At 41.7% G+C, this 25,097-nt stretch overlaps 2 protein-coding genes and 1 pseudogene across 22 annotated transcripts; 1 reads left to right on the top strand and 2 right to left on the bottom strand.

Annotated features, from left to right (window-relative positions):
• Positions 1 to 15: 15 nt before the first annotated feature.
• On the bottom strand, positions 16 to 10,658 carry LOC148392980 (peroxiredoxin-like 2A; annotated as a pseudogene). 18 transcript variants are annotated; one of them, XR_015860312.1, is made up of 11 exons: positions 10,068 to 10,658; positions 9,711 to 9,962; positions 8,047 to 9,618; positions 4,533 to 4,576; positions 2,739 to 3,069; positions 1,690 to 1,736; positions 1,359 to 1,421; positions 1,139 to 1,289; positions 964 to 1,055; positions 519 to 899; positions 16 to 389 (listed from the first exon to the last, which is right to left on the bottom strand). The product of XR_015860312.1 is annotated as a peroxiredoxin-like 2A, transcript variant X6 (transcript). The 18 variants fall into 18 exon arrangements; XR_015860318.1 differs by having other exon boundaries at positions 1,359 to 1,565; positions 3,008 to 3,069; positions 4,547 to 4,576; positions 10,068 to 10,599; XR_015860313.1 differs by having other exon boundaries at positions 1,359 to 1,565; positions 3,008 to 3,069; positions 10,068 to 10,597.
• On the top strand, positions 5,349 to 11,539 carry mat1a (methionine adenosyltransferase 1A). The gene is made up of 10 exons (XM_088384918.1): positions 5,349 to 5,673; positions 6,815 to 6,892; positions 7,413 to 7,535; positions 7,617 to 7,729; positions 7,813 to 7,956; positions 8,067 to 8,192; positions 8,260 to 8,352; positions 8,414 to 8,596; positions 8,838 to 8,971; positions 10,101 to 11,539. The coding sequence occupies exons 1-10, from the start codon at positions 5,607 to 5,609 to the stop codon at positions 10,201 to 10,203; spliced, it is 1,164 nt and encodes a 387-aa protein (XP_088241044.1). The 5' UTR covers positions 5,349 to 5,606; the 3' UTR covers positions 10,204 to 11,539.
• LOC148392978 (transmembrane protein 150A) lies at positions 11,408 to 25,056 on the bottom strand. 3 transcript variants are annotated; one of them, XR_015860306.1, is made up of 9 exons: positions 24,732 to 25,056; positions 24,330 to 24,528; positions 20,881 to 20,928; positions 20,457 to 20,543; positions 19,123 to 19,190; positions 16,147 to 16,274; positions 14,378 to 14,555; positions 13,647 to 14,249; positions 11,408 to 13,556 (listed from the first exon to the last, which is right to left on the bottom strand). XR_015860306.1 is itself a non-coding variant. In XM_088384919.1 (8 exons), exons 2-8 carry the CDS (start codon positions 24,392 to 24,394, stop codon positions 14,002 to 14,004), a joined length of 822 nt encoding a protein of 273 aa, XP_088241045.1. In that variant the 5' UTR covers positions 24,395 to 24,528; positions 24,732 to 25,056; the 3' UTR covers positions 11,408 to 14,001. The 3 variants fall into 3 exon arrangements, 2 of the variants coding, with proteins under 2 accessions (XP_088241045.1, XP_088241046.1); XM_088384919.1 differs by having other exon boundaries at positions 11,408 to 14,249; XM_088384920.1 differs by having other exon boundaries at positions 11,408 to 14,249; positions 24,330 to 24,492.
• Positions 25,057 to 25,097: the final 41 nt, after the last annotated feature.

The following is a 25,097-nucleotide window of genomic DNA, read 5'->3' as shown; positions in this document are numbered from 1 at the left end:
ACCCAGAAAAAACTGTTGAGTTTGTATTAGTCACTGACCCATTTATTTTTTAATCAAGTGTTTAACCACAACAAGGGCTAAGACTTCGATGGTTTGATCTTCCTCATGATTTCAGGCGGGCTGCGTGGTTGTTTACAAACATCCGACCTGCTCCCTCAGAAGAGTTTGGAGTCAGATCATCATTAAAGGCCACAACAGCAAACCAGAAACAACAAGGCAGCAAACTGTCAAAGTTGCCCGTTTTGACACATTTCATCATGACATCATAAACCCTGATAGGGTCAGATCTAGCGTTTCATGTCATCTCGCATTTTGCGGGCGGTTCTGAGGACAGCGAGCATGTTGACTTTATCCCCAAACTCCTTCTCACGATGCTCCAGCAGAATTCCCTGAAAAATACCAACACAAGAAGATAGCATCAGGAAATAGAAATGAATCCAATCAAATTTGATTTCAATCCAAAACATCTTAACAGTTGAAGTTACATTTTAATGTCCTTTTTTAAAATGGGCATCTACCTGATCTCCAGGCCCAATGACAAAGACTCCCCCCAGGACCAGTCCTTCCCCTCTTAGGTTTCCTCTGAAGCCCCTGCGGTAGGCCCTCCACAGGTTCCTCCACACTCCAATACGCAGGAACATGGAAAGGAACATCCAGCGCTCTTGAGGCCCATAGAAATTTTTCTGTGATGAAACAGAAAAGCAGCTTAACAGCTTACACCGCGCAACACTGGTTTCCTGTTTGTTATAATTTCCGACCATCTGATCCACGTAAACCTTCCCGTTGAAGTACTTCTTGAAACAGTCCAGCTCCTTGCCAAGATTCTCTTTGACCACAGCAAAGAGAGGCACCTCCAGGTCCTGCAGCTGGGACTTGAGAGAGGACAGCTCTGCAGCCTCCTACATCATCATAACAGCGTCACTTTCAATGTTGGCAGTTCCACAAACAGTTCCACAATAACACCTCTCTGCACAGCAATCATCCTGGCCGGCGGACCACCATGACCACCGCGCCGCTCTTCTCCCACAGATTTCTGGCCCGGTGTCTCTCATGCACTATAGTAAGCAATGCACCAAATTTAAAAACTAGAGGTGGTTGATGCACACACCATCCATAAAATCTACATTTGCACACTTACCACCTCCGGTGGTCTTCAGCTCTGTGTCCTCCAGCACCTGCAAGTCAGCCCATGTCGGCGAGGTCTGGAACCAGTCGGTGACGGAGCTTATGAGCTCGGCCACAAACAAGCTGACCACCTTCAGTATCGCGTTCACCGTCGCCATGGCCACCTACATGACATATTTCATTCCATCAACGGTGTCTCCAAGAAAAATGTTCCATAGCGAGACGTTACTCACCGGCCTGTGGTCGCCCACTAATGAGCAGGGGATCTGCGGTTTAAGCCCTGAAATGAGCCCGATCTGTGGAAAAGCCTTTCTTACGTGAGCACGACATAACAGGAATTCCTCAAGAAATGGCTGATGTGAAATGAGGCCACCGTTAGGCTGAACCCTCAATACCAGGCACGGCCACCGTTAGGTCACCAACACGAGTGGGTGCTGTTTCTAACATAAAGAATTGACTTAAAACATGAAATTTCTTTTGAACATTAATAAACATTACCATTTTTATTTTAGTTGGGTTGCTTCTCGAAAAGGAGCATTTTAAAAATATATAAAATATACTTGCATGTCAGTGAAAATCTTCTGAGTCTTGATTAGGTCCAATGCTGACACCTGCAGGATATTATCAGTACTGCAGATACGTCACCAATATTTATATACAGCGCCAACTTTATGCAGTTAATGGATTGTAAGAATCATTTTTTAAATAGAAATTCAATATCTAAGTGGAAGTATCATTTCCATCATATGTAACACGAATCTACAGTATTTTGTATAGCAAACTAGTTTACTTCTTAACTAGCTTCTAGGTAGGTTGCGTTGAATGGTGACGTCATCAAAGTCATCATATGTATTTTCAGGGCCGCGATGCTATATATAGTTAACAGCCACTGGTGAAAAACACCGTCACTTCTCTGTTTTATAACTTTTTTTAACAGCTCATCACTCCTCTATTTTATAACTTAAGTGTCTTACAAGTGAGGATAACGAGCATGAAGATTAATGCATTTGAAAGCTCTCCAATAGATGGTCAAAGAGCTTCCCATAGTGATGTTCTGGAGAAGCTTCACAAGAGGAATGTGCTTTGGGTCCAAATAGGCTGGAAGCAAGCTGGGATATAAGGTGACAACTTCCCAGCTGCCTCATTCCTTCTGCTTTGTGCATGCGACAGCGGCGTAATAAACAATGTTATGTAACTTAATATACTATATTACGATATGCTCAGAATAGTCAAACGTGTGTTTTGCACAACTTTGGAAGTCTCATATTGGCACATACACATAAAAAAAGCTGGTGGGAGGGGGAGGAGGCAGCCAATCAGAGCGCAGGAGATCCACCCCACCTCCCGAGCAGCCATTGGTGGCCTCCCTTGACTGTGCTATAATGAAGCCAATCAAAAGTGGACGTGGAGTTCATTTCTGTGATAACATTGGTGACATTGGTTGATTTCCAAGTTGTTTTTCTCAGTAAGATGGAATATCAAGTGCATTAATACATATATTCCAGATTTAAATTGCCCGTTCCATTAAAAGGGAAGTCAACACAAACCTGGTATTAATTAACATTGCATTTGTGGGAAATTAAAAGTAGAAAAATCCCCACATTTTTATCCACTTGGGTGGTGCGGCCATTTTGCCACTTGTGGGCGAATGAAAATGACATCACAGTTGCTGGGGACCAATCACGGCTCAGCTTGCCACAGGACCAAACTCGAAAAATAGGTTACATACATTTTCATTATTCATTTCTGCACTAGACTCAAAAATGGAGTTAGTACACGAATGCTCAATTAAACCCAAATCAAACTACGTTGAGACATCAAGAAAACTTCTTACATACATTGTTACATAAGTAATTTTCTCAACATAAAAATTTAAACTCACACCATGAAACTGGCTGCAGGCCACATGAACGTTGGGGGCTTTTAACGGTGTGTCCTTGAACCCTTGAAGAGGAAAAACAAACATGATTTTACAGCCTGGGGGAGTTTTATCTCATCCAGTGTGTTTAAGTCAAAATCTCCCCAAATGATACGGCAACCCTGACGACCACAGAGGTGTTAAACGGCTGTGGTGTCACTCGGACACTTTTTCAGGATTGAGCACAGAAAAAGCCAAGCTCTCAAACGTTGGTTATATTTATTAAATTACATCTCTTTGACTTATTTGGTAAGATATTTAAGGAGTGTTTTGATCAAATGTAAGATAAAAATTGGCCAATAAAGCTGATTCATATATCTTGTGTTTTTGTGCCATGTCTCTTAAAATTTATAGCACGTAAAAAAAAATGTGTGCTAAAATGTGGTGTTATTTTAAAAATGATCAAATGTATCATGTAAATTTTGGAGTATATATTTTTTAAATGGTTGAATATGAAGTAGAAATGTATTTTTGGCCCAAATTTAAGAATTTTTGTATATTATAAAATAATTTTGCAAATAAATGAAAAAAATACAAACCTAATTAGTTGCTCTAATTTAATTAATTTTGCAAAAAAATGCATTGTATTTTTTTTTTAACTTTATGAAAACTAGAAAAATAAAATACTTGCTTACATTTAGCATAAATGTTTTTAGCCTCAATTTACAACATTACACAGTAAATTTGAAGATGGACAAAAGCAGCAAGTTTTCTCTCAAAACTGCTGCTGTCAAATAGAAAGTCTGAGTAATATGCTACTATGCCACCGTATCATTAACGCCTTTCTCGAGTCAGTGTGCAAGTTTGCCACAGAGTAGTTTAATGTTTGAAAATGTCATTTCAGGTAACACAAAGGTCGCCGGTCCCTCGGGGGGCCCGGCAGCACATCTTCGTGCGTCAACCTTCTCTTTGGACTTTCAACTTGATCAAATCATAAAGCCGCCTATGCCTCACCCATTCATATAGTTTAATTCAAACATAAAGAGCAAGATGCTAATTAAAGGGGAATTTTCACATTAAATTAAAATCTCTTTATTGCTATATCAAGTCAGCTTAATAGCTTCTTGTTGGGCCCTTATTTGGTAACATTGTCAAAATGGCAGAAGAACCATGTGACTTCTCCAAGCCAATCAGGAAAAAAAGTTGTAACTATTGTAAAGTTAACCTTGATAGCATTATTACGCATCATTTTGCACTTTATATTGAACTGTCCGGATGTACCTAATATTGTGTCCGGCATGGATATCAGCAGTATTTATTGTAAATGTAGGGCAGTCAGGAGATAGCACTTATCTTTAACCAGAACCAGAACGAGCTTGTCAGGAGAAAAGAAAAAAAAGCTCATTCGTGGTCAGTCATTAACAAACAGCCGAGCAACACTTGGGTCGTCCAGAGTTTTTTTACCCCAATTGCCATCCAAGATAAATAAGAGGCGGATCACCTGTTACATTTTTAACAGGTTGTACCGTTATCTAACGTATTTATGTACCGTAAATTTGGTACCGTTCAAGTCTTCTCTGGTTTCATCCGGTTCTAAAAGGGAGAAGAAGTAGCAATGTCAAATAAGATACACAAGACGAGTTTACAGTGGATATAACAAAAGTCTACACACCCATGTTTGGCATTAAATACATTGTTACTGTTGTTCTAGAAGGAAAAAAGAAAACACATTGTTTCTTATTATTTACGAGCAGAGGCTATTAACTTGTTATTTTTTTTAGAAGATATCACCAGGGCAAAGATGTGATGATGAGGAAATGGTCCCGAGTGTGGAGAGAGCAGAACAGAGCCTCAGGCAGGACACAGGCAAGCGTGGAGAAAAACAGGTGAATGTCTTCTTGTAACTCAATTAGTGCTTCTGCGTAATGTAATCGATGCTGTACTGAAGGTAGAAATAAAGATTTTTTTTTTGGTGTAACTCCTTTTAATGTTGTTGCCTTTTATACTTAATAATTAACTGTTATAATTACTTCTCTAATGAAATCAAATACAGTATATTCAATAAGATCAAAATAAGAGGTTTAAGAAAAGATCAATGAAATTCAATTGATTTTTGATAAACCTGGCATTTGAACAGGGGGGTGTAGACTTTTTATATCAACTGTAAGCATCTTTTCACTTCATTCCTTAATTTTCATCCTCATTGATGAAAATGTGTATTCTGATATTTTGTTTGCTCTCAGCACAGCATCTTGAGGCCCACGAGGGGTTAATGTACCGTTACCGCAAGCACTTGAGCCCTCCCATCCGACACCACCACCCCCCTTCTCCTGGAATGGACTATCCCACGGATTCACATGACATACGCATGTGTGTGTGTTAGCCCATGTATCTATATAAAGGACCATGTGGGCTCGGACGTGGAGTTTTTTAGTAGCCCAGAACTTGTGTTGGCTGCCTCGCTCTCCTCTAGAAAAAAGACAACTAGCTGCAGTGGGAATATAAACTTGTCAAAGACCAGGACTGATCGCCTGTGGGAACTGAGGAAATCCTTTCCAAAGCCACCCCCCTACCCCAACACACACACTGCCCAAAGCTGCCCCCCGTAAGCAAAAAACGCAAAATGGGTGATCTGCCGGAGGACGGCTCGTTTATGTTCACGTCGGAGTCTGTGGGAGAGGGACATCCAGGTGAGCTTTGCATTTCACACGGCATCCTGAAAAGGTTTTGATTTTTAAAACTTTCTATTCCCGAGGTAGGCATGCTCGGCATCCCATTCATAGCGCATGTGTTTGAAGCTCACTCGGATGGACCACGCTGGTGGAGGGGGGTCGGGGGAGAGGGGGGCGCTAGTGTGCAAGCAGGGGGTGGGGGGGTAAGTTCCATGAAAAGTGAGCAACTTGGAAAAAGATTTTCAGGAGTGCTTGACTGATTAATCAACCGGCCAAATTATCAGTTGATATTTGCACATGTAAAATCAGCAACAACACCCAAAAAAAAAAAAAATCTGCCTTTTTTTTTTTACACTCAACACATTACAACATAAGCCAACTTGTAATAACAATCAAACATAGCCCAAAAAAAAAAAAAAAAAAGAGCTCAATCGATTATTGGAATTGTTAAGCACCGGTAAAAACACTCCTCACCTAAAGTCAGCTCAAATTAAAATGGACAAAATGAAAAGTAGCTCTCAGATATAATAATAATAAAAAAAACTTACTAAAATACTCCTATATTGTCATAAAAATCAAAATATTTTTTTATTAAACTAGACTTTTTGCAAAATAATTCTCTTTAAATCTACACTTTTCAAACCACAACTTCAAGAATCGTCAATACGTCAAAAGATAACGTCAAATCTTCAAATGGTTCTGCCATTGTACCCACCGTACTTTTCGGATATCGGCCCCTCCCCCCTCTACGTGCACCTCCTCCTCCTGTCAATGTGTCATAATCCTGTCAAAGTCCACGTTGCTCCATCCATAATCAGTAAACACAAGCGGGATAACACCTTGACCCGCTTCACAGACATTATGTAACCTTTAACTCCTGCCGCAAAATATTTTTTGGCTTCAGTTGGGGTAAACACATTGATCCACTTTATTATTATGAATTCCAAATATATATTTATATATAATATTTATAATATGATGTTTCTGATGTAACCTCTGAGTGGGATTGCTTCATCCCGTTAGTGTGTGTGGGGGTGCACACATTGTCTCGTTTCCTTTTTTTATCTGAACTTCTCCAGCAGCAGAAAATATGTTGACTTCTGATGGATTACAACCGTCTGACCTGACACTTCCTTATCGATTGTTTTTTTCCCTCAAGACAAAATCTGCGACCAGATCAGCGACGCAGTTTTGGATGCGCACCTCAAGCAGGACCCCGATGCCAAAGTGGCTTGTGGTGTGTAAATTGGAGCCCACGAAACACTCTGGCCTGAATTCCATCTGGAATATGGGTCACTGTGTGGAATGCATTTCTTGAGCTTTTTAAGTATGACAAGGCGATGGACCTTGTGAAGTCGTAGCTAAATGCTAAGCAGATGTCACGTCACTGCAATCCAAAGGGTGCAAGTCTGATCTTTTTTTTTTTATATATATTTAATTTTCTTTTTAATTCTTTAAATTTATATATATTTAAATAGTTGTGATATTTTCTCTGTTCTTTTGCGGTTCATTCCTCACACCTTGCTATTAAATAATTTTTTTTTATTAGTTATTTTATTTAAATTGATCAAAACACACACACACGTTCTTTCTTAATTTTTTTGTTGCCAAGATACAGGAAAGTCCAGGAGCTTAACGCTAACACATAATGTAAAACGCCATATACCTGCTAACAAATTAGCTTATCGATGTTCTGGTAATTATTAGCCCTCAAACAACAGCAGCAAGAATGACTACTTGTTGGATGCGTTGGGCAGAGACGGTGTGTAAGACGGGCATGGTGCTGCTCTGTGGCGAGATCACGTCCCGTGCCAACGTGGACTACCAGAAGGTGGTGAGGGACGCCATCAAACACATCGGCTATGATAACTCCGATAAAGGTGATTCAATAATGAGTTGATCCAAAAATAACTTCATTTGAATTGTAGTTGATTTCAATCATCTGCGCTGGTCATTGTCAGGTTTCGACTACAAGACGTGTAATGTCCTGGTGGCTCTGGAGCAGCAGAGTCCAGATATTGCTCAGGGTGTCCATGTGGACCGCAAAGAGGAGGATATTGGCGCCGGCGACCAGGTGGGACTTCACATGTTGCAATATGGAGTCTTTAAATCTTTTAATCAAAATGTATCGTTCGACTCGCTTTGTGTATTTTCAAGGGTCTGATGTTCGGCTACGCCACGGACGAGACAGAGGAGTGCATGCCGCTCACCATCGTTTTAGCCCATAAGCTCAACTCCAAGATGGCCGAGCTCAGACGCAACGGCACCATCCCATGGTTGCGTCCCGACTCCAAAACGCAGGTTCTATTATTATTATTTATTGGGTTCATGTTTATCCTTACAAACGAATTCCTGAACGAGTTTGTTTGGAAGAAGTGGAGATGAGCTCACCTTTGTTGTTCATCCCGCAGGTGACGGTGCATTACGAGCAGAAAGATGGCGCCGTGATCCCCAAGAGAGTCCACACCATTGTCATCTCGGTGCAACACGACGACTTCATCTCTCTGGAGGAGCAGAAGAAAGTCCTCAAAGAGAAGGTCGGGTGAAGGTTTCTCATGTGCTGTGGATGGTGCAGGTGTTACCTAATAATCAGTTTCTCCTCAGGTGATCAACGCGGTGGTCCCCGCCAAGTACTTGGACGCCAACACCATCTATCACCTGCAGCCCAGCGGCCGCTTCGTCATCGGGGGTCCTCAGGTAACCCCCTCGAGACCTGGACCAAGGGCCATCACCGAGTTGACTCTTTTTGCTTCTTCAGGGGGACGCCGGCGTCACGGGCCGCAAGATCATTGTGGACACATATGGTGGTTGGGGGGCTCACGGGGGCGGCGCCTTCTCCGGCAAGGACTTCTCCAAAGTGGACCGCTCGGCCGCCTACGCCGCCCGCTGGGTGGCCAAATCTCTGGTGAAGGCTAAGCTGTGCAGGAGGGTCTTGGTGCAGGTGGGTGCCAGTCCTAAATTATGTTCATGGAAGTCAAATTATAACAGACAGTTCTGGTGTCCTTTTTAGGACCCCTGGAAATAGCCCTAGTGGCTGTCTATCATATTTCAAGGGGCTCATTTTTTATTTTTATAATTCTAGCAGGCATCACCTGTCCAAAACACAAAAAACAGTATTACCTGTCAAACCCAAAATGGCCGACTTTTGTTTTAGACATTGGCTTTTCGCGCATGTCCTCCAGGTGTCCTACGCCATCGGTGTGGCTCACCCTCTGTCCATCTCGTTGTTCACGTACGGCTCGTCCAGTAAAAGCGAGTCAGAACTGCTGCACATCGTCAACAAGAACTTCGACCTGAGGCCAGGAGTCATCGTCAGGTAAGTGAACTGAGTACAGTACAGTAAAGGTATCATCATGATCATAGGTGCCACCAGAGGGCGCCAACAGTACACAGTGTATTGTTCATATAAAGACTAAATTACTCATGGGTGCCACCAGAGGGCGCTAACAGTACACAGTGTATTGTTCATATAAAGACTAAATTACACTTTGTTTGGCATATGGAAATACAAACTGTTAAATAACATGTTATGTAATCTAAGAAAGTAAAATACAAAAATATTTACATGTAATAGATATTTTAAATATAAATTGGTTTACCAAACATCTTGAACACGTCTTCGGTCATTTCTTCCCACCTTTTAAAAAGCCCAAATTTTGATCCAGCTCTTGTATTGAATCCCGTTCAACCAACAGTGCTTAGTTGGGTTTGATTGCAATCACGTGTCAGTTTTTCTTGGGACTCTGCCATCTCCCCTACAATCAAAGAAGCACTACAGAAAATAGCAGCAATGTATTGTTTATTAATGAAGAATTATAGGAATGGTTCCAAGAGAACATGGCTGCACATCAGCAATAAAGATGGCAGAAGACAACAGCAGGAGCGGGACTATCATGTTGCCAACCAGGTTACCACTCTTGCCAGTGGTAACAATGTCATTTCTGGTAACTTGTCCGCCACATGCTGAGCAAAAAGAGAAAATATTCCTTCGTTATTACATGGAAAATATACATAGTAGTTGTAAAACGAGAATCGCCAACTATGGATGTTCTTACCCACTCTGATCAGAGAAAATAGGAGTAGACCTCCCAGCCAAAACTTTACGTCCATTTCGTTTGTTTCTGCGGAGAAGAGAAACACAAAGCAAGGCAAGGATTAATCAAGAATGAAGCCTTTAAGGCAGGAGGACAAAAAGCAGCAATGTGATAAAGTACAGAGCTTTTATGTGTTACTTAACTTCTTTGTGTGTGTTCGCTGTGACATGGTTGCTGAATTCCTATTGGTCCACAAAAAGCTTTGTCTCATCGCTTCCTGGAAATCATCACTGAAAAATATTATTCATTCAAGCAAAAGGGTTCAAATCATAATTCAAGGCAGAACATAAAAAAATGGCAATGATAATTAAATTGAACTTTCCTGTAATGCCTCGAATGATTTCTCTGCAGGGAGCTTCAGCTGAAGAGGCCCATCTACCAGCAGACCGCCACTTACGGCCATTTTGGTCGGCCCGAGTTCACCTGGGAGGTTCCCAAAAGGCTCGTCCTCTAAGCTCTCCATGTCCTTGCAGTAAATACTTACTGAAGGACATGGACCAAAACCAATCAAACCAAAGTTATAAAATATTCGTGGCTGAGAAAAGATGTTGAGATGAGGAGGTGTAACGTGAAGGACACCTAATGGGAACAAAGACACCATCCTATTAAATTGTAGATTGGTGCTCTTTTCTTTTTTTTCTTTTTTCTCAAATGCTGATGAACGTACAACGCCAATGCTGGAGATGTTTTTTAGAACAACCATTAGTGTACTTAGTGCTAAAACCAAATCTTCACTTCTCATTGTTTGAATGTCATGTGTGCTGCTGGAAATGGAAAGCTGGTCATAAATCAACATGGTGCTCCACAAAACAGGTCAATAAAAAAAAAAAAAAAAAAAAACATCTCTCATCAGAGGTATGTTACAACCAAAACATGTCAAAACAGACATTCAGTTGTGTATTTATGTTCACATTCAAATCAAAGCAAAAAAAAATCTACAAAATGACACAAATGTCTGAATATTTAATAATGCCTCAAAAAAAATCTGTTTTTGCCATGCAATTCTGAAAACAACCTTAAAAAAAACCAAATGCTCATCCTATTTGACAATACACTTAAGTTACTTTGTTTTGATTCCAAGAACAAATCAAATCTGAAAAAAGTCAATTATATTCAGTAAAGTCCTAAATATTTGCTGCCTTTGTTTTATTGGCAGGTGGTACCAACAAAACAAAAATTACGTCGCAGCACAAAGAAGCTCATTTAATGTGCTCAGAAGTTGCCAAATGTCTTTACTTTTATCTTCATAAAATCCAGTTATTTATGTCATAAAAAGTTCTTAAGTGCTTTTGTTTTATTGTGAAATTGAAAAAAAAATGTCTGATGTAAAAAGCTTCAAAATGACAAAAAAAACCAAAAACAAATTAAATCTTAAAATTCCCCTAAATGGCACAAATGCTGACAAAACCGTTTTTGCCATCTCAAAATTAAATTAAACTTGTCATAAATATTGCAAAGAGCCCTTTATCACGCAACTAAAAGCTTCTAAAATAAAAGGCACAAATGCTCAACCTAATCAAAATTAGCCAAAATGTCACTGCCTTTTTTTTAAGCATGCAACTAAAACCAAATGTTTTTTCATTTTCCATTTGTTTTACAAATTGCCAAGTAACAGAGCGTCTTAATGTGTGTTTTAACGGGCATTTTTTTTTGGGGGGGGGGGGGGGGAATTATGTCTTAATTCTACAAAAACTATTCTTTGATGAAGTGATTGGTGTCCTCTCTACTGTCATCAATATATCTGGACTGTAAATAATTCAACCAAAAGAAAATTAAAGGTGTCAATTGCCTATGTGCAGTGTTTGCTTTTGTGCAATAAAGCGAAGGGGGGGGGATTTATTTAAAAGGGTTTATTTGTGAACATAAAGGCATACACACATATACACACACACGCACACATACACACAGTATACAATCATCAAAATAGAATTTACAACTGCAACCTCTTTGGTTTGCTTTTAATTTTAAGGCACATGGGCAACTGAGTTGAGTACTGAATATACACATACAGTATGTACATCTAATATTTATCTACGCGCAGGTTTACAGGTTAATAATTTCATAGTCTACTAATGATTGCATGATAGCTTTTGCTAATATGGTGTAGCTTGGCAGCGCAGTGAGCTAATGATATTGGAATGGTTATTTTTGTTTTTAAACGATAAAACAAACAAAAAAAAAGTACACGATGGGTTGTCAACAGTAAAACAAGGCGATAGAACACAAGTAAGTGAATTGTGTTATGTCCTAACATTTTCCTGAGTGTAAAGATGAGTCAGTAAATGAAAACAAATGGGGAATTTAGAAGGCAAAAATTATAGAGCGAGGGGTTGCTTAATTTTTTTGTACTCGATTATTTCCGTATGTAGTCCACTTGTGGAAAACCTCAAATTTTGGATGAAAACCAGGAAAAGGAGCGTATTTGTTTTTGCTAACTTATTTCTAATGGAGAAAACTGGCACCATCTGGTGGACGAATATAAAAGAAAAATAATGCTGAACTAAAAATGTAATGTGGGACATTTAATTCCCAAAGAAGCACACTGGCGGAAAATAATTAATCTTTGCTGCAGCACGTTTTGCTTGGGGTTAAAAAAAATAGCACCAACTAATAGACAAGTATATTTTTTTTGTTTTTTCAGGTGGGTTTTTTTGTCACCAGGACCTTCTGTGGATTTTAAATTTTATATATATAAATAAGACACAAAAAGGAGAGGAAATATTCCTTTCAGGTGTTTTTCACAACTAAAAAAAGTGATGTAAACATACTGGCCTTTAAACAATTAAAAAAAATTAGAGAGAGAGAGTGTTTAGGTTTGTTAATATTGAATAATGAATTTTTAAAATCATTTTTAAGAGTAGTTTTATGGCCATTTTTAAAGTGATTTGAGACAAATGACGGACTGATGGAAAAACAAGTGACCTAAGTCTGGAATGATGGCGATAAATATAAATTAATGATGTGTAACACGTATGACAATAGCTGCATAGGTCATTTTGGTTGGCACCACTCTGGAGTACAGCATAGTAGAATATGTTGGACTAAGCCAATGAATGCCTCCATCCCCATAAAAAATAAAAATAAAAATAAAAACCATCTCTTAAAATAGATGTCAAGGCAACATGACTATTTTAGGCAACATTAGGTACACCTGGAAATGGCTGAGTATTTTTTGTGATCACATATTGATCAGATTTTGGAGGCAGTCTAGCTTTTTTTTTTAAACTCGGAAAACTTAAAAGTCAAGGTAAATCTGTTGTAATCTTTTTCCGGATATATTTGTGGTGTACCCAATACTGATAAAATTGAGTGTACTGTACAATATTGCTTTGACAGATGCGCTAACGTTACAATCAGCGATATAGAGAGAGGCTTTGTTATTAGCACCGAGGCCACAGGCACAGTGATATTTGGCACATTTTTGACAGCAACATCGCCTCTCGGAGGAATATTATAGAAAAAAAAACAAGCTTACAGTGAGCGGATGGAATGCACAGAAGTCTGCGTAGCATCTTTGGCAGAGAATCGTATAGCAACGGAGGTCTGTTGGCAACGTTTGGACAATCAAGCGTCTGCATTGTGAGGCAGCATCAGTACTTGGAGAACATGAGTACAAACAAACAGTGACAAAGATGTCAGTGGGGAACAAACATGACCTGTAATTTGACCTCATTTTTAGATATCACAGATAAACTATGAAAATTCTACATACCTGCCCCCCCCTTTTTTTTATGTGTAACAGTATTTACGTAACTGGTCTGTAGGACAATCTGAAGAGAGTTTATTGCTTCTGTCCTGACCTTCCTCCTATGAGAGCAGCAGACATTACGGGCATTTCGCTTTCTAATTTGAGCTGCGGCCGTCCAGCAGCTCGGTGTTTAGCATGCGCGCACTCACCGAATGAAATGAAAAAGGCCCGGTTGTAATCACCTGAAGAGGAAAACATCCAAGGTCACTTGTTGAGACGGAGAGGGCGGGAGAGGGGGACAAGAGATTTTTCTTAATCTGATGGACCTTTAGCTCTCCGATGCTAACACGAGGCGCTGAAGGCCGGCCGGCTGGCTGGCTGGAAAATTTGGTTTCACACACACGTGCAAAATGCAGACAGGCGGAAAGGAGGTGGAAAAGCTCTGATGTAATGAAAGAAAGGTTTTCCGTTGGGGCTTTGCTCGAGTTCAAATCTTCATGGGATTGAGTGACTCGACTGATTTGACAATCCCTATCCTGGAAGGATAATCCAGCACGTCGGGCCTTACAGGATGGACATGTTTTCGGATGGGTGCGACGGTGGCGGCGGACCCAGCGAGTCCACCTTGTGTTCCCTCCCCACGCCCCCCAGGGAGCCCCCTCGGGCCAGCACGGCCACGGTGTCCCCCGAAATGCCGGCAAACTCGAAGGCGAACGTCCCGTAGAAGAGCATGATGATGACGCAGAAGACCCACTCGAAGATGGCCGAGGCGTGTTGCAGGATGAAACTTTCCTGGCAGAAAAACACGCCGCCTGGAAATGTCGTTAAGGAGCGTGTAAAAGAGCTTCGGAGACTACGCGACTCGGTTAAATCAAAACCCTTTCGAATCATTAACGGAAAGCACGACAAAAAAAAAAACACGAGCGATCAAAGAGGATACTGAGTACCAAGGCGACGAAGGCGAGTAAGGTCATGCAGAGCCGTAGGTGGGCCACATTGTACTCCCCCTGCGTCTTGGCCAGCCGGTAGGTCAGCGCCGACTGCAGGCCCACAAACAGCATACTGGTGGGGAAGGCGATGCCTGCTCCGACATAGTGGAGAATTTTGGCATAGTCCACCTATCAGAAAGAGAAAAGATTTGGATTAACGTCCTCTTTAGAGCAGGAGTATTGTTTAGTGTGTCTACATGTGTTGCTGCACAGATTGTGTTCAAATATTTAAAGCAAACAAGTGTGGTACGTGTGCTCCCTCTAGTGGTACATAAAAGAATCATTGATTCAATGCTTAAATTGGGCTTTTTTTTTGTACAAATACTGTTTGTTGTATTATGAATTCCGTTTGTTGTTTATTCTTTGCGTGCAGTAATGAAATGCAATTGTGTAACATCATTTTTTTTATTTTTAAAATCCTCAGATTGAAACCGTAACTTTAATGTGGAGCACATTTCCAATGAGTGCGATTGGCGTGTCGGAGCATCGCAACAATATCTGATGTCACGTCTGCAGACACGGCGGTAGATAAATAACAGTATATTAACTAAGACTTTCTCTGAGTGGTTTTTCAACCTCTTGGTGGCAGCTGAGTCACATCGTGTGAGTCGGGCTAGCTTCAGATGTTACAGATCTGCCCGGTCCTATCACCGTCCGCCTCAATGAGTCAGTTACAGAAATAACGTATTAGAAGTCAGTGCTACAAATAGTTTCGAGTCATGACACAAATGCATGTTTGAAATATATTTGAGGTCACCGAGGTTCTAAACCGTTCAACAACTTGCATTTAAATGCAAGCGGTAGCAATAAATGCAAACAAAGCATTCAACAATGCTCACTTCTCTGGCATATATTTACGAGCAAGAGACTTTCAAAAGAGCCACGCTCACAAGCATCTATTTACGTCCGTCTGCCCGACAGCGAAAGCCCCCGTGGCCACGCCACAGCTGTCCTGCCAGCCCGCACCTTATGTAACAGCGAGGCGACAGCGCGGGCTGACGTCGTCACGCCTCTTCCTGCCTTTTTGATCAATGTTTTCCCCTTCCTTGCATTCCGTGATGGAGTGTCACCACTCATCCACCGTCATTTACATCTTGATTTCCTTCCCCTAAGCATGCAAAGAGCGTGGGCCAAGTTCAAGGGCCTGCATTTGGTTAAAGATGGAGCCCTCTAGGCTCTGCCCAAAAATTCTAGATGCCAGACTCTATGAGTCACTGACTCTCTCCCCCCTTTCGGCTCGTGAAAAAAGCTTTGTGCAGAGAGCAGGGCCCCAGAGGAAGAACAGAAACCAGGTTGCTATTGCTCAATATTATGTACATAAGTACTTGGAAATGATGAAAAATAACATATTTGTGGTGATGTTCAAAATATTAATATTAATTCAGCCTATTTGCTATATCTCTATGTTGTTCTATTCCCGCCGTTCCCACACAATCCCAGATGGAGGTTTTATTTGGCATTCCTGTAAGACCCTCCTCTCCCTCTGCGTACCCATCTTGGAAAGAAGCAGACGACCTCCATCGAGGCACCCGGCCAGCTCTCCCCAAATATTTAAACTAAGCAGAGATTCTTTCCAAAGAACAAACATCGACAGAGGAGCGAAGAGGAACAGCGCCAACAAACTGACTTTAATAAACATTAATGGACTCCTCCTTGTGAATGCAAGATAAGTGTGGATACGATTTAAAAAAAAATGAAGCATTTGGCTTGGAGATCATACCTGGAAGTTGCCCACCATGATGAGTCCAGCTGCACAGATCCAGCCTGTGGAGAGACTCGCCGTGTTGAGGACGCAATTTTGGTGCTTCTCAATGACGTGGGCGTAGCGGAGCAGCACGATCACCATGACTGTGAAGCAAAAAGTACCAGAAAGAGGGACATTTAGAGCAATTGATCATTTGGGTACATTGATTTGATTAATATTGATAAAAAGGCAAACACTACAATAAGCATATTTTGAATTAATTGACTTGAGGGGTTGGGTGGTATTACATAAGAATAAAGGTGAAGGAAAATGGAGGAGCCAACTGTGACTGTTTGATGGGTTAATGGGATGTGACTGGGCAGGCATTGTTGGTGCAAGCCCCCACTAGTTTGTCTTTGTCTGGGACCTTTTGCAGCTCCTCCAACGCTGACGCGGGCTTGAGCAGCTTCTCGCTAAAAGTGGGCCACGGAGGGTGAGATGGCAGAATGAAAGGGGACAAGGAGCCCCTGGTGTCTTGACACGCAGCCCGTATATTGTACTAAAGCGTCTCTTTGTCATCCCCGAATCGGCGTAGTCATGGCGAGCGCGGCTGAGGGGGGCGGGGGGACACTGTTCCGAGTTGACAACGCTCGACGCCGCTTTTGGCGGGATGTGGAAATGTCAGAGAAGACATCTCAGTGCACTTTACATAACCTCAACACAAGGATTACTCTATTAGGAGAGTCGCATGAATTTAAAGGGCTTTAAATGTTGCTTTTGAGGATGGTAAGAGGAACATGTGGCAACTTGGGCCAAAAAAAAAAAGCTACCAGCTATGAGACAAGAAACAGATTTCTAAGAGATCATTTTCTTAGTCGTGCAATCATCAATTATTCTTTTCATCTCAACAAGTTCAATTTTGTGTGTATGCAGAGTAGAAAATTGAAAGAGGGGGGCGCAGCATCTCCTTGTAAACAATCTGGTCTCCCCCCCCCTTTTTCTCTTCCCTCTTTGTATAAAATGGGAAACATGCTGGCTCACTGAAAGGATAAGCAAGTCAACAGCGGTTTATTGCATTAGATTATGGCATTTCTGGCTCTCTGCTGCAGACTCGCCGGCTGTCGACCTTTTCCCATTGCTCCAAAATGACTTTTGAGACATTACAGATGAGGACGTGGCAGCTCACTTAGCATTAGGCGGAAAATGTAAAATGTCCAAAACTGCGACGGAACGTTGAAAGATGAGAAACATTTGCCCTGTTACATACAAGTATCATCAATGTTTGGATTATTTTGGTTGGCTGGATTGATTTCTGGACTTGTGCTTGCGTCATGTTGACGGGTTATAGATTACTTCAGAATTTAATGTATGAATAGCAAGAGGTGTAATTGAGCTCCACCCAAAGGCTCTGGGCAAGCTCTTTCCTTGTAGTTTTAACTCGATTTATTTTATTACAACAGATTATTTTTTATAACAAAGTCTTCTATTTATAGAAGACTCAAAACTTAGATTACAAAAATTTATCTTGGCTGTATTTCTTCCAGGACATGAAGATTTTTTTTTTTTTTGTCCAATCAGATTTCCGCCTCCGTGTTGTCATGTCAATCTAACCTTTCAAAATTAGCCATCCCATGTAACATTAATATTCGTAAAGTTTGCATTGCTCAAAATCTTACCTATTTCCTTAAAAATCACGGTTACAGACATTATATAACATCTTGCGCAACACCAAAGCATGAGACTAATTTATCATGAATGCACACATGACTGGGCTTTTGATCACAATCCAAATCGGGATCCAAACCGGATTATACACGCTCTGACCTCCTAAGTGGCGGGCCGACTTAAACATTTAACAATTGCAATTGAAAGAAACACCACACACGCACAAAATAATAATAATCATAAAAATATCCACAGGTTCTTATCAGACCACACCTTACAGTTAAACAAACGCCAATGTCTCCTACGTGGGGGATTGGTTTCAGCCGGAACATTCTCTCCCACAGGAGGTATGCGGAGAAATAATACAACTATTGTCTTTGAAGGATTGTATGGGCAAAGAAAGGAAACCGGAGTGATGGCTTCGAGTTAATCCTTGGAGCCCGTTAAATCAATCGGCTATTTACGACAGGCTCTTGTACGGCTACCGCGTCGTTACGCTTTCCTGGCCTGTAGCTGATAAATAAAAAGATAAACCCCTTGTATTGGATTATTCTGATAAATTGCTTGGAGGCAGAGAAAGAAAGGAAGCGTCGACGAAGGGGTTAAAAGGAGCCACGACAACGGAGGCACTGTTGTAAATTATATACATTGAATGTAGCTGCCGGTACGGCTCAGGCAACAGTCCAGTGCCAACCAATCAGAGCCAAGGGACTGTAAATAGCAGAATGGCGAGTCCTCGTGAATAAACATGGCGAGGAACCAAGCCCCCTTCCTTACACACGCACGTACGTATTCACACACAGCCTGTGTGAGCCGCAGCTGGGAAACATTAACTACATGAGTCAGAACCAGCACTTAGCACAAGGAACAGCACGTGTACACTAACAAAAAAAAAAGTTTGGGCTGGAAAATGGACTGAAAAATCAGATGTTGAAATGATGTTGAGTACCGAGCTTGATTTTGTTGAATGTTAAGGAAGCGGACTTGTTCATTTGAGGTTTATTTTTTTATATCCGTGTTATCTTTTGCATTTGTTCTCATGGTGCATTCAAGGCCACCACATTAATGTCCTACTTTTGAATGTCAGCTTATACTTCTGCATTTCTTCCTGTAAAAGGAACGGAAAGAAACATTGCAGTTCGCAGATTGTCAGTCATGATTTTATAATACCAAAGTAATGCCAGATGTATATAAAGCTGCTTTGCCTTGCTAGCTAGCACGCGCTAGCTTGTATTTTGGAAGAAGCTAAATTTGCTTTCGACGCGAGAACACCAGACGTAAACAAATACGGCGCTAATGACGGGGGGGTGATTGAGTTTGTGTAAGCGTGTACACATGATGCCTTACCCATGAATGAGCCTGTGCTGCAGATAAGGCTGAAGAAGCAACTCTCCGGCGGAAGCGTCCCACATTTACTGCAAGACGAGAGAAGGCGGACATTAATGACATGAACGACAACACACAGAGTAGATTGCCGATAAATGAAATTGTGTGACTCTTTCTAGGCGGTGAAATCGAGGCTTTTGACACACACGGCTTCTCTTTGAATGAACAGCAATTGTTTTGTTGGTGGTCTGCTAATAGAGGCCGTTCTGTCTGTGCCCGGAGCGGCTGCCCACCAAAAGCCAACTCAGCTGACTGCAGTCACATGCGTCGGAATACAGTGGACACGCTTGATTATTTTATCTTGACTAAGAATTAACTCAATGAATGTTTCATTTTTTTTGGGGGTAGCGCAAATGGCAAAAAATGAACATGAATAACCGCAGATATTGCATGAACTTTTAATCCGCATTTATTTGTCCGAAATTACGCATTTGAACTTTTATCCCGGCAGTGTATTTTCGCATTGCAGCTGACTGTCGGCTTGGCTTATGCAAGAATTGGCAAGCTTATTATCACCAAACCTGGTGGAGTGCCGCATCACAAGCCAAGCAAAACATGTTGAATTTAAGAGAACTTCAGACAAGCATTCCCCCCTGTCGTTTCATCTCTGTTCATTTTACATAACCTCTTTGTTTGGTCTCTCTTCTTGTTTATCTTTGGTGACATAATGCATGATTTATTGTTTTTTCTTGAAAAGATTTCATCCAGACATGTTACATAAACGGCGAATCTATCGAGGGTCGAACTAGCCTTTCATGATCAAACGCCCGGGTTAAAGAAAACAGCCACCGCACTTTGGTTTGCTCCCAAAGATGCAAACTCTGCGAGTTGTGTGTTTACATGATTGCATGGGGGCGGGCAGCCACAGTGGAAGGCGAGACGCTTCAGCCCCGAGTCATTTTCCCAACGCGCCCATTCGTGGGGAGAAGCGTCTCCTTCGAGCAGGGGCGTCAAACTCATTTTTGTCACGGACCACATCGTAGTCAGTTTTCTTCGGAGGGCCATTATGACTCCTTAAAATATTTTAAAGAAATTAATGCTAATAATTTTTTTTTTTTTTTTAAAGTGAAGACAATTTGTCATTTTAATATCGACACAAAATTGATGAACAATTTGCGGGCCACATAAAATGATGTGGAGGGGGGCTCGGGTTTGACACGTACGCCTTAGAGGAGCCGCTTTAATCCGCAGGAGGGACGCAAAGCACAATGGCCCCCGTGTTCCTGTTTTTAATCGTCAGACAGACACGTGCAGGGAGACGTGCAGGAGGTGGGGGCGAGGGGGTCCTCACTGACCTGATGAGAGGTATGTTGTCGAGCGTGCAGCACAGCACCGGGCCGCTCTGCAAGTACAGCTCCTCTTCGCACGACTGGTTGTACAACCTGGAACGGCACACCGTTGGACATTTTCTGACCTTGTTTTCAAACAATTGTACAGACCACCTTTTTTTCCCCCACATACTATTCTAACATTAGAGAAGCAAAATAAAATGCCAAGTCATGACGTAGGTGTTGTACATAAACAAGCATAGTAATAGAAAATAAGGAAGTAAAAAAAAAAAAAAAAGGAAGCGAAATAAGGAAATTTCAAATTGTAAAGTGAAATTGGCCTAAAAAAAAAAAAAAAAACGATGCCACCAAGCCTATTTTTCTATTTTCAAAAGTGTCTGCTTGGAATTCAAAGATTTCCTGTCCCAAAAGAGAAGATGATCATACGTACCAGTTATCCACTGGGCAGACGTGCTGGTTGTAGAGGGCCATGGCATACCTGGGGGAGGAGAGCAAGAGTAATTAACCGAAACAAATAGCCACAATTCACTTCTTTGTTTATGTGCTTGGCCTTTTTCTGCAAAGATGCTTCTTAGTTTGTGAATTCTTGGCTCTCCAGCACTTGCTACAAAAGCAGCTTGTCCTCCCCCTTTGCATCTTTTCCAACTTTCTCCTGTTTTGTGTATTTTACTCTGTTTGGAGATGATCGTTTTCTGTGCGGTAATACTCTCTTATCTTCGTTGTTTCGTGGTTTCGATTGGCCCTCTGATGGCAAGCAAAGCCATGACACCTGATGAAAACAAAATTTGACACCCCTGCTTAAGGCATGGGCAACCTGCCATTTCTTATCACTCCGTCCCCAACTCGACGAGGCTACAGACAGATTAGTGTGAGTGTTTTGTTTGAATCAATCTCGGGTAATCGCATCCCGGCTTCCGCGTTGATCAGGTCGCTGACCAGCTCCGCAAGTCAGTGACCGGAGGAGCATTTTAATTGGCAAGATAAAGACAACGACTGTTCTTCAGATTGTTGCATCATGTAACGCAGTCAAATAGATTTACAGTCCCGCTCTGTCCTGACATGCACCGAGCGCAGAGACGTAAATAAAACAGAATGAGATCATCAAAAGCACGATTGGCCTTGCGACACGGCTTAGCTAATAAACGCGTCGATCGTTATTCATGGTTACACTGATCAAAAGCTTATTGGAAAATCAGACGCAAATATTCTGTTGTGATCATAGAAAGCGGTTCAAGACGAGGTCAAGCGTCAATTAAGAATGTTTCCGTGGCCGAACCTGTTCGCGCCATAAAACATCTTCTGACGTGCGCACCTGCTCCACACACGCAGCTTGGCGAGATTGTGTTGTCACAAGCTGTCAGAATATACAGATTCTCCTGTGAGAATTAGAATATATTTTTTTTATGCCTCTGAAATGGCACACAAAAACCTTGAGGCAACGTAAATCAGCTACTTGCCAAACGTTGTGGCTTTAAAGAGCTTTTGTGAAGGAAACCCTCAGGTGAGCGTGAAACCCGGCCTCAAGGTAGCAAGCTAACAAAGCCAACTTGAGCGTTGACAAAAAACAAAGGAGGATATGACCAAAGACGTCGGATTAGCGAGGGATTGTCTTCAGAGCTCCATGAGAAAGAATCGTGGGTGGCTGACGTTTAGGATATTCCATTGGTTTGCTTTTTGTAGGAAAATACCGGAGATGGAGCTCAAACTAAAGTTCTCATGAAGTAATAATAACTTTTTTTTTCCCAAATAGAACATGAAAAAGCCTGATTCATGGAAAAATCTGCTACGGTCAACAGTTCCAAAGAGCTGTGCAAAAATAACACGGGAAGACCACAGGAAAGGGTGTGAAGCGGGAACGATGAATTTATTTGGGCTGTATATACCGATGGAGCTATTTTTAGACCTAGAGTTGCAACATCCCACAACACACGCGTCAAACTTGTGGCACGTCATTAGGTGTGGCCCTGGAAGTGTCCACTTGCCACCATTTTAGCGTTTCAAAACTCATTCTCACTACTGCCAAACCGGCATTGTAAGAGGGTGTGCACACTTGCGCAACCACATTAAATCACATTTATTCGTTTTATTTGTACTTTCCCTCTCTACAAGTTCAGGTTGCATTTTTGAGTTGTACAATGTTGTAATTCTTACAACCTGCCATTGTTTAGAATTTTTATATAAATATTTATTTTAGGTGTTGCTCAATGTATGCACGGCCAAAGGGTCAGCGGTTCAAGCTTTACATTACGGTACGTCCGCACACTATTTACTTTCCTCCCATCCTGTCGCCAATGGCGAGAGAAGCAAGTTATGCAACAGGTCACATCCTTTGACATTGCAGTCTTCAGGAGAGAGACAGAGGGCGGACGGGGGTTGACTGCTTCTCGAGACAAGGCGCTCTTGAGAACCCGACAGTAAGGAACCTGAGTTTGAAGGGTGGCTGAAAGCGGAATCGGCAGGTCGGGAAAACGTGCTCATGCGTGACTACCTTCGAGGTGTGCTTACATTATGTGATCTTGTTCATCTAACAATCAAAACAAATGAAAAAGCCATCCTCTTCACACCAGCTAACAAAAATCATTATCGGTTAATGTGTCGCACATATCAATTGTCCAATGTTTTAAATCACTGTTTTTTAACCTTCAACACGATTCCCTTGTCCTGGTTGTCTGCTAGGATAAGCAGTGTAGAAAATAAACAAATGTTTTTTTTTTAATTTATTTTAAAAATCAAACAAATGGAATGTCAAAGTGACAAATTGCCTTTGAGTAGTCGTTAACAGTATTGCAATATTCCAGAATCTTTGCTATGCCATTCTTGTGCTAACATGACACGGCGCATACATTAAGTTGCACTCTCCGTACACAATTGTGAACATTTGGAATGGGGCCATGTGTCTCTCTCTGCCCCAACGACTCCCCTCCTATGGTTCGCATTCCTCTTCTAATAACAGCGGAGTTGTCAGCCCGAACATGAACACGAGGTACTCACTCAAAAAGAGGGAGAGGTAAGATGTACAGGCTGGCAAGAACATTTTACACCTTTTTTGAAAATTCTAGGGTCCCTTCTTCCTGGAGAGCTAATCCACATGCAATTACCATGGCTCCCAGGAATTCAGGGTAAACATGTAGCGTTGCTCCTTTGGATTCAAGAGGAATCACAAGTTTGCTCATCTAAGCGGTCCCCAACCTTTTGTATAACACGGACCAAAAATATTTTTCGGGAACTAACATAGAAGGAAAAAATGGCAGAAAGAATACAATTAAAAAAAAGTGTGTTACTTCGGTCTTATCTGTAATTTTGTTTTGCTCTCAATTGTTTTTCGGTTTGCAAAATATGACACTTCATACATTTATAAGGTTGGAAAAGGAAGCAGGGAATTTGGTGTTTTTTGTAAGTCTCTGCATAGTCCACCTTGACTTTCATCCAGAATGTGTCAAAGCAGTTTTAAAGGCTTCATTGCCTCATTTGTGAGCTTGTCTCAACCTATTATGTGGAGCAAACTGAATCACCTGGAGCCATAAACCCTTTCGATATCGTTAACATCCATCTTAAGGTTCATGTATACTCTTTGTCATCACGAGTAGGACAACTTTGGAAAAGTAGGAAGATTACATGCGACTGGTGATGCAAAAGTTGCAAATACTAATAGTTAATTCTACTAGTATGAAGTTTTAGGTAGTGTACTACTACAACCCCGAAGACTGATGTAAATTTTTCAAGTTGGTGATCTTGACTGATTTTGGCAGGGTGGTATCTGACCTTGGGGCGGTGTAGGATAATCTTTGATGACTTCACACAAGAATACTTCGACCTCAGATGTTTGAAATGACTGTTTTCACTGCTTAATAAAAATGAGGGGAAAATGCGAATACTTACACAACCCAGATCCCAGTGATGGTCAGTGCTGGGAGGCTAATCGGCAGGATCACCCACAGAGACATGGCAGGCACTGCGAACCCTCTTTCCTTTTTTTCCTCTTCGACCACCCGAGCAATATGTGCCCAAGTTGTTCTAACATTTAACTGTGTGGGGCTGACATCTGCACGGACGGCAAATGAGTCATTTTTCAGGCACACTAGAAGGACGGAGGAGGGAAAGGGCACTATTATTACTTTATATCAAATTGTTCAAATTTAACAGGAGTTAAATTGAGCTTACCACCGGTTACGTTGTTTTAACATTACACGCCATCTTCATTAAATATCAACAAACGACGAATGCTACGCGGCGTCTCGTGCCGCAAGCTAGCAACAAATAAATGAGAGCATCTTTACTCACCTTCCGCCGCGACGTTTTCGAGCAAGTGGTGTTTTTTCTCCCACCACAAGTCGTTTTCCTTAACTTCAGCGTTAGACGACTTGGCGTCTTCCCTTTTCAGTTAGCCGAGGGGAAATAAAAGCAAAAAAGGCGCAGAAACGGTCGTTTTCTGGCGTTTTCTAGGAGAAAACCCCGTTTAGACCATTTAGTGATAGCGGGAAAACGAAGGGGGAGTTCGTTTGCCTTCAACGCGTAGCGCGACCTGCATGATAGCCGCCACGAGACACTCCGGGCTATCCAGCTGTTTGACTCCGCCCCCGCAACCTGTGCCGGCGTTTGTACCGAGAAGTACCGCGGGGAGGCACTGTTGAGTCAACCGAGTGGAAC

The sequence above is a fragment of the Syngnathus floridae genome, chromosome 9, assembly GCF_059516105.1.
Source record: "Syngnathus floridae isolate MCC-2025c chromosome 9, RoL_Sflo_1.0, whole genome shotgun sequence".
Classification (NCBI taxonomy): Eukaryota; Metazoa; Chordata; class Actinopteri; order Syngnathiformes; family Syngnathidae; genus Syngnathus; species Syngnathus floridae.
Note: the sequence above shows the minus strand (reverse complement) of the source record. Positions and strands in the feature narration are given on the sequence as shown.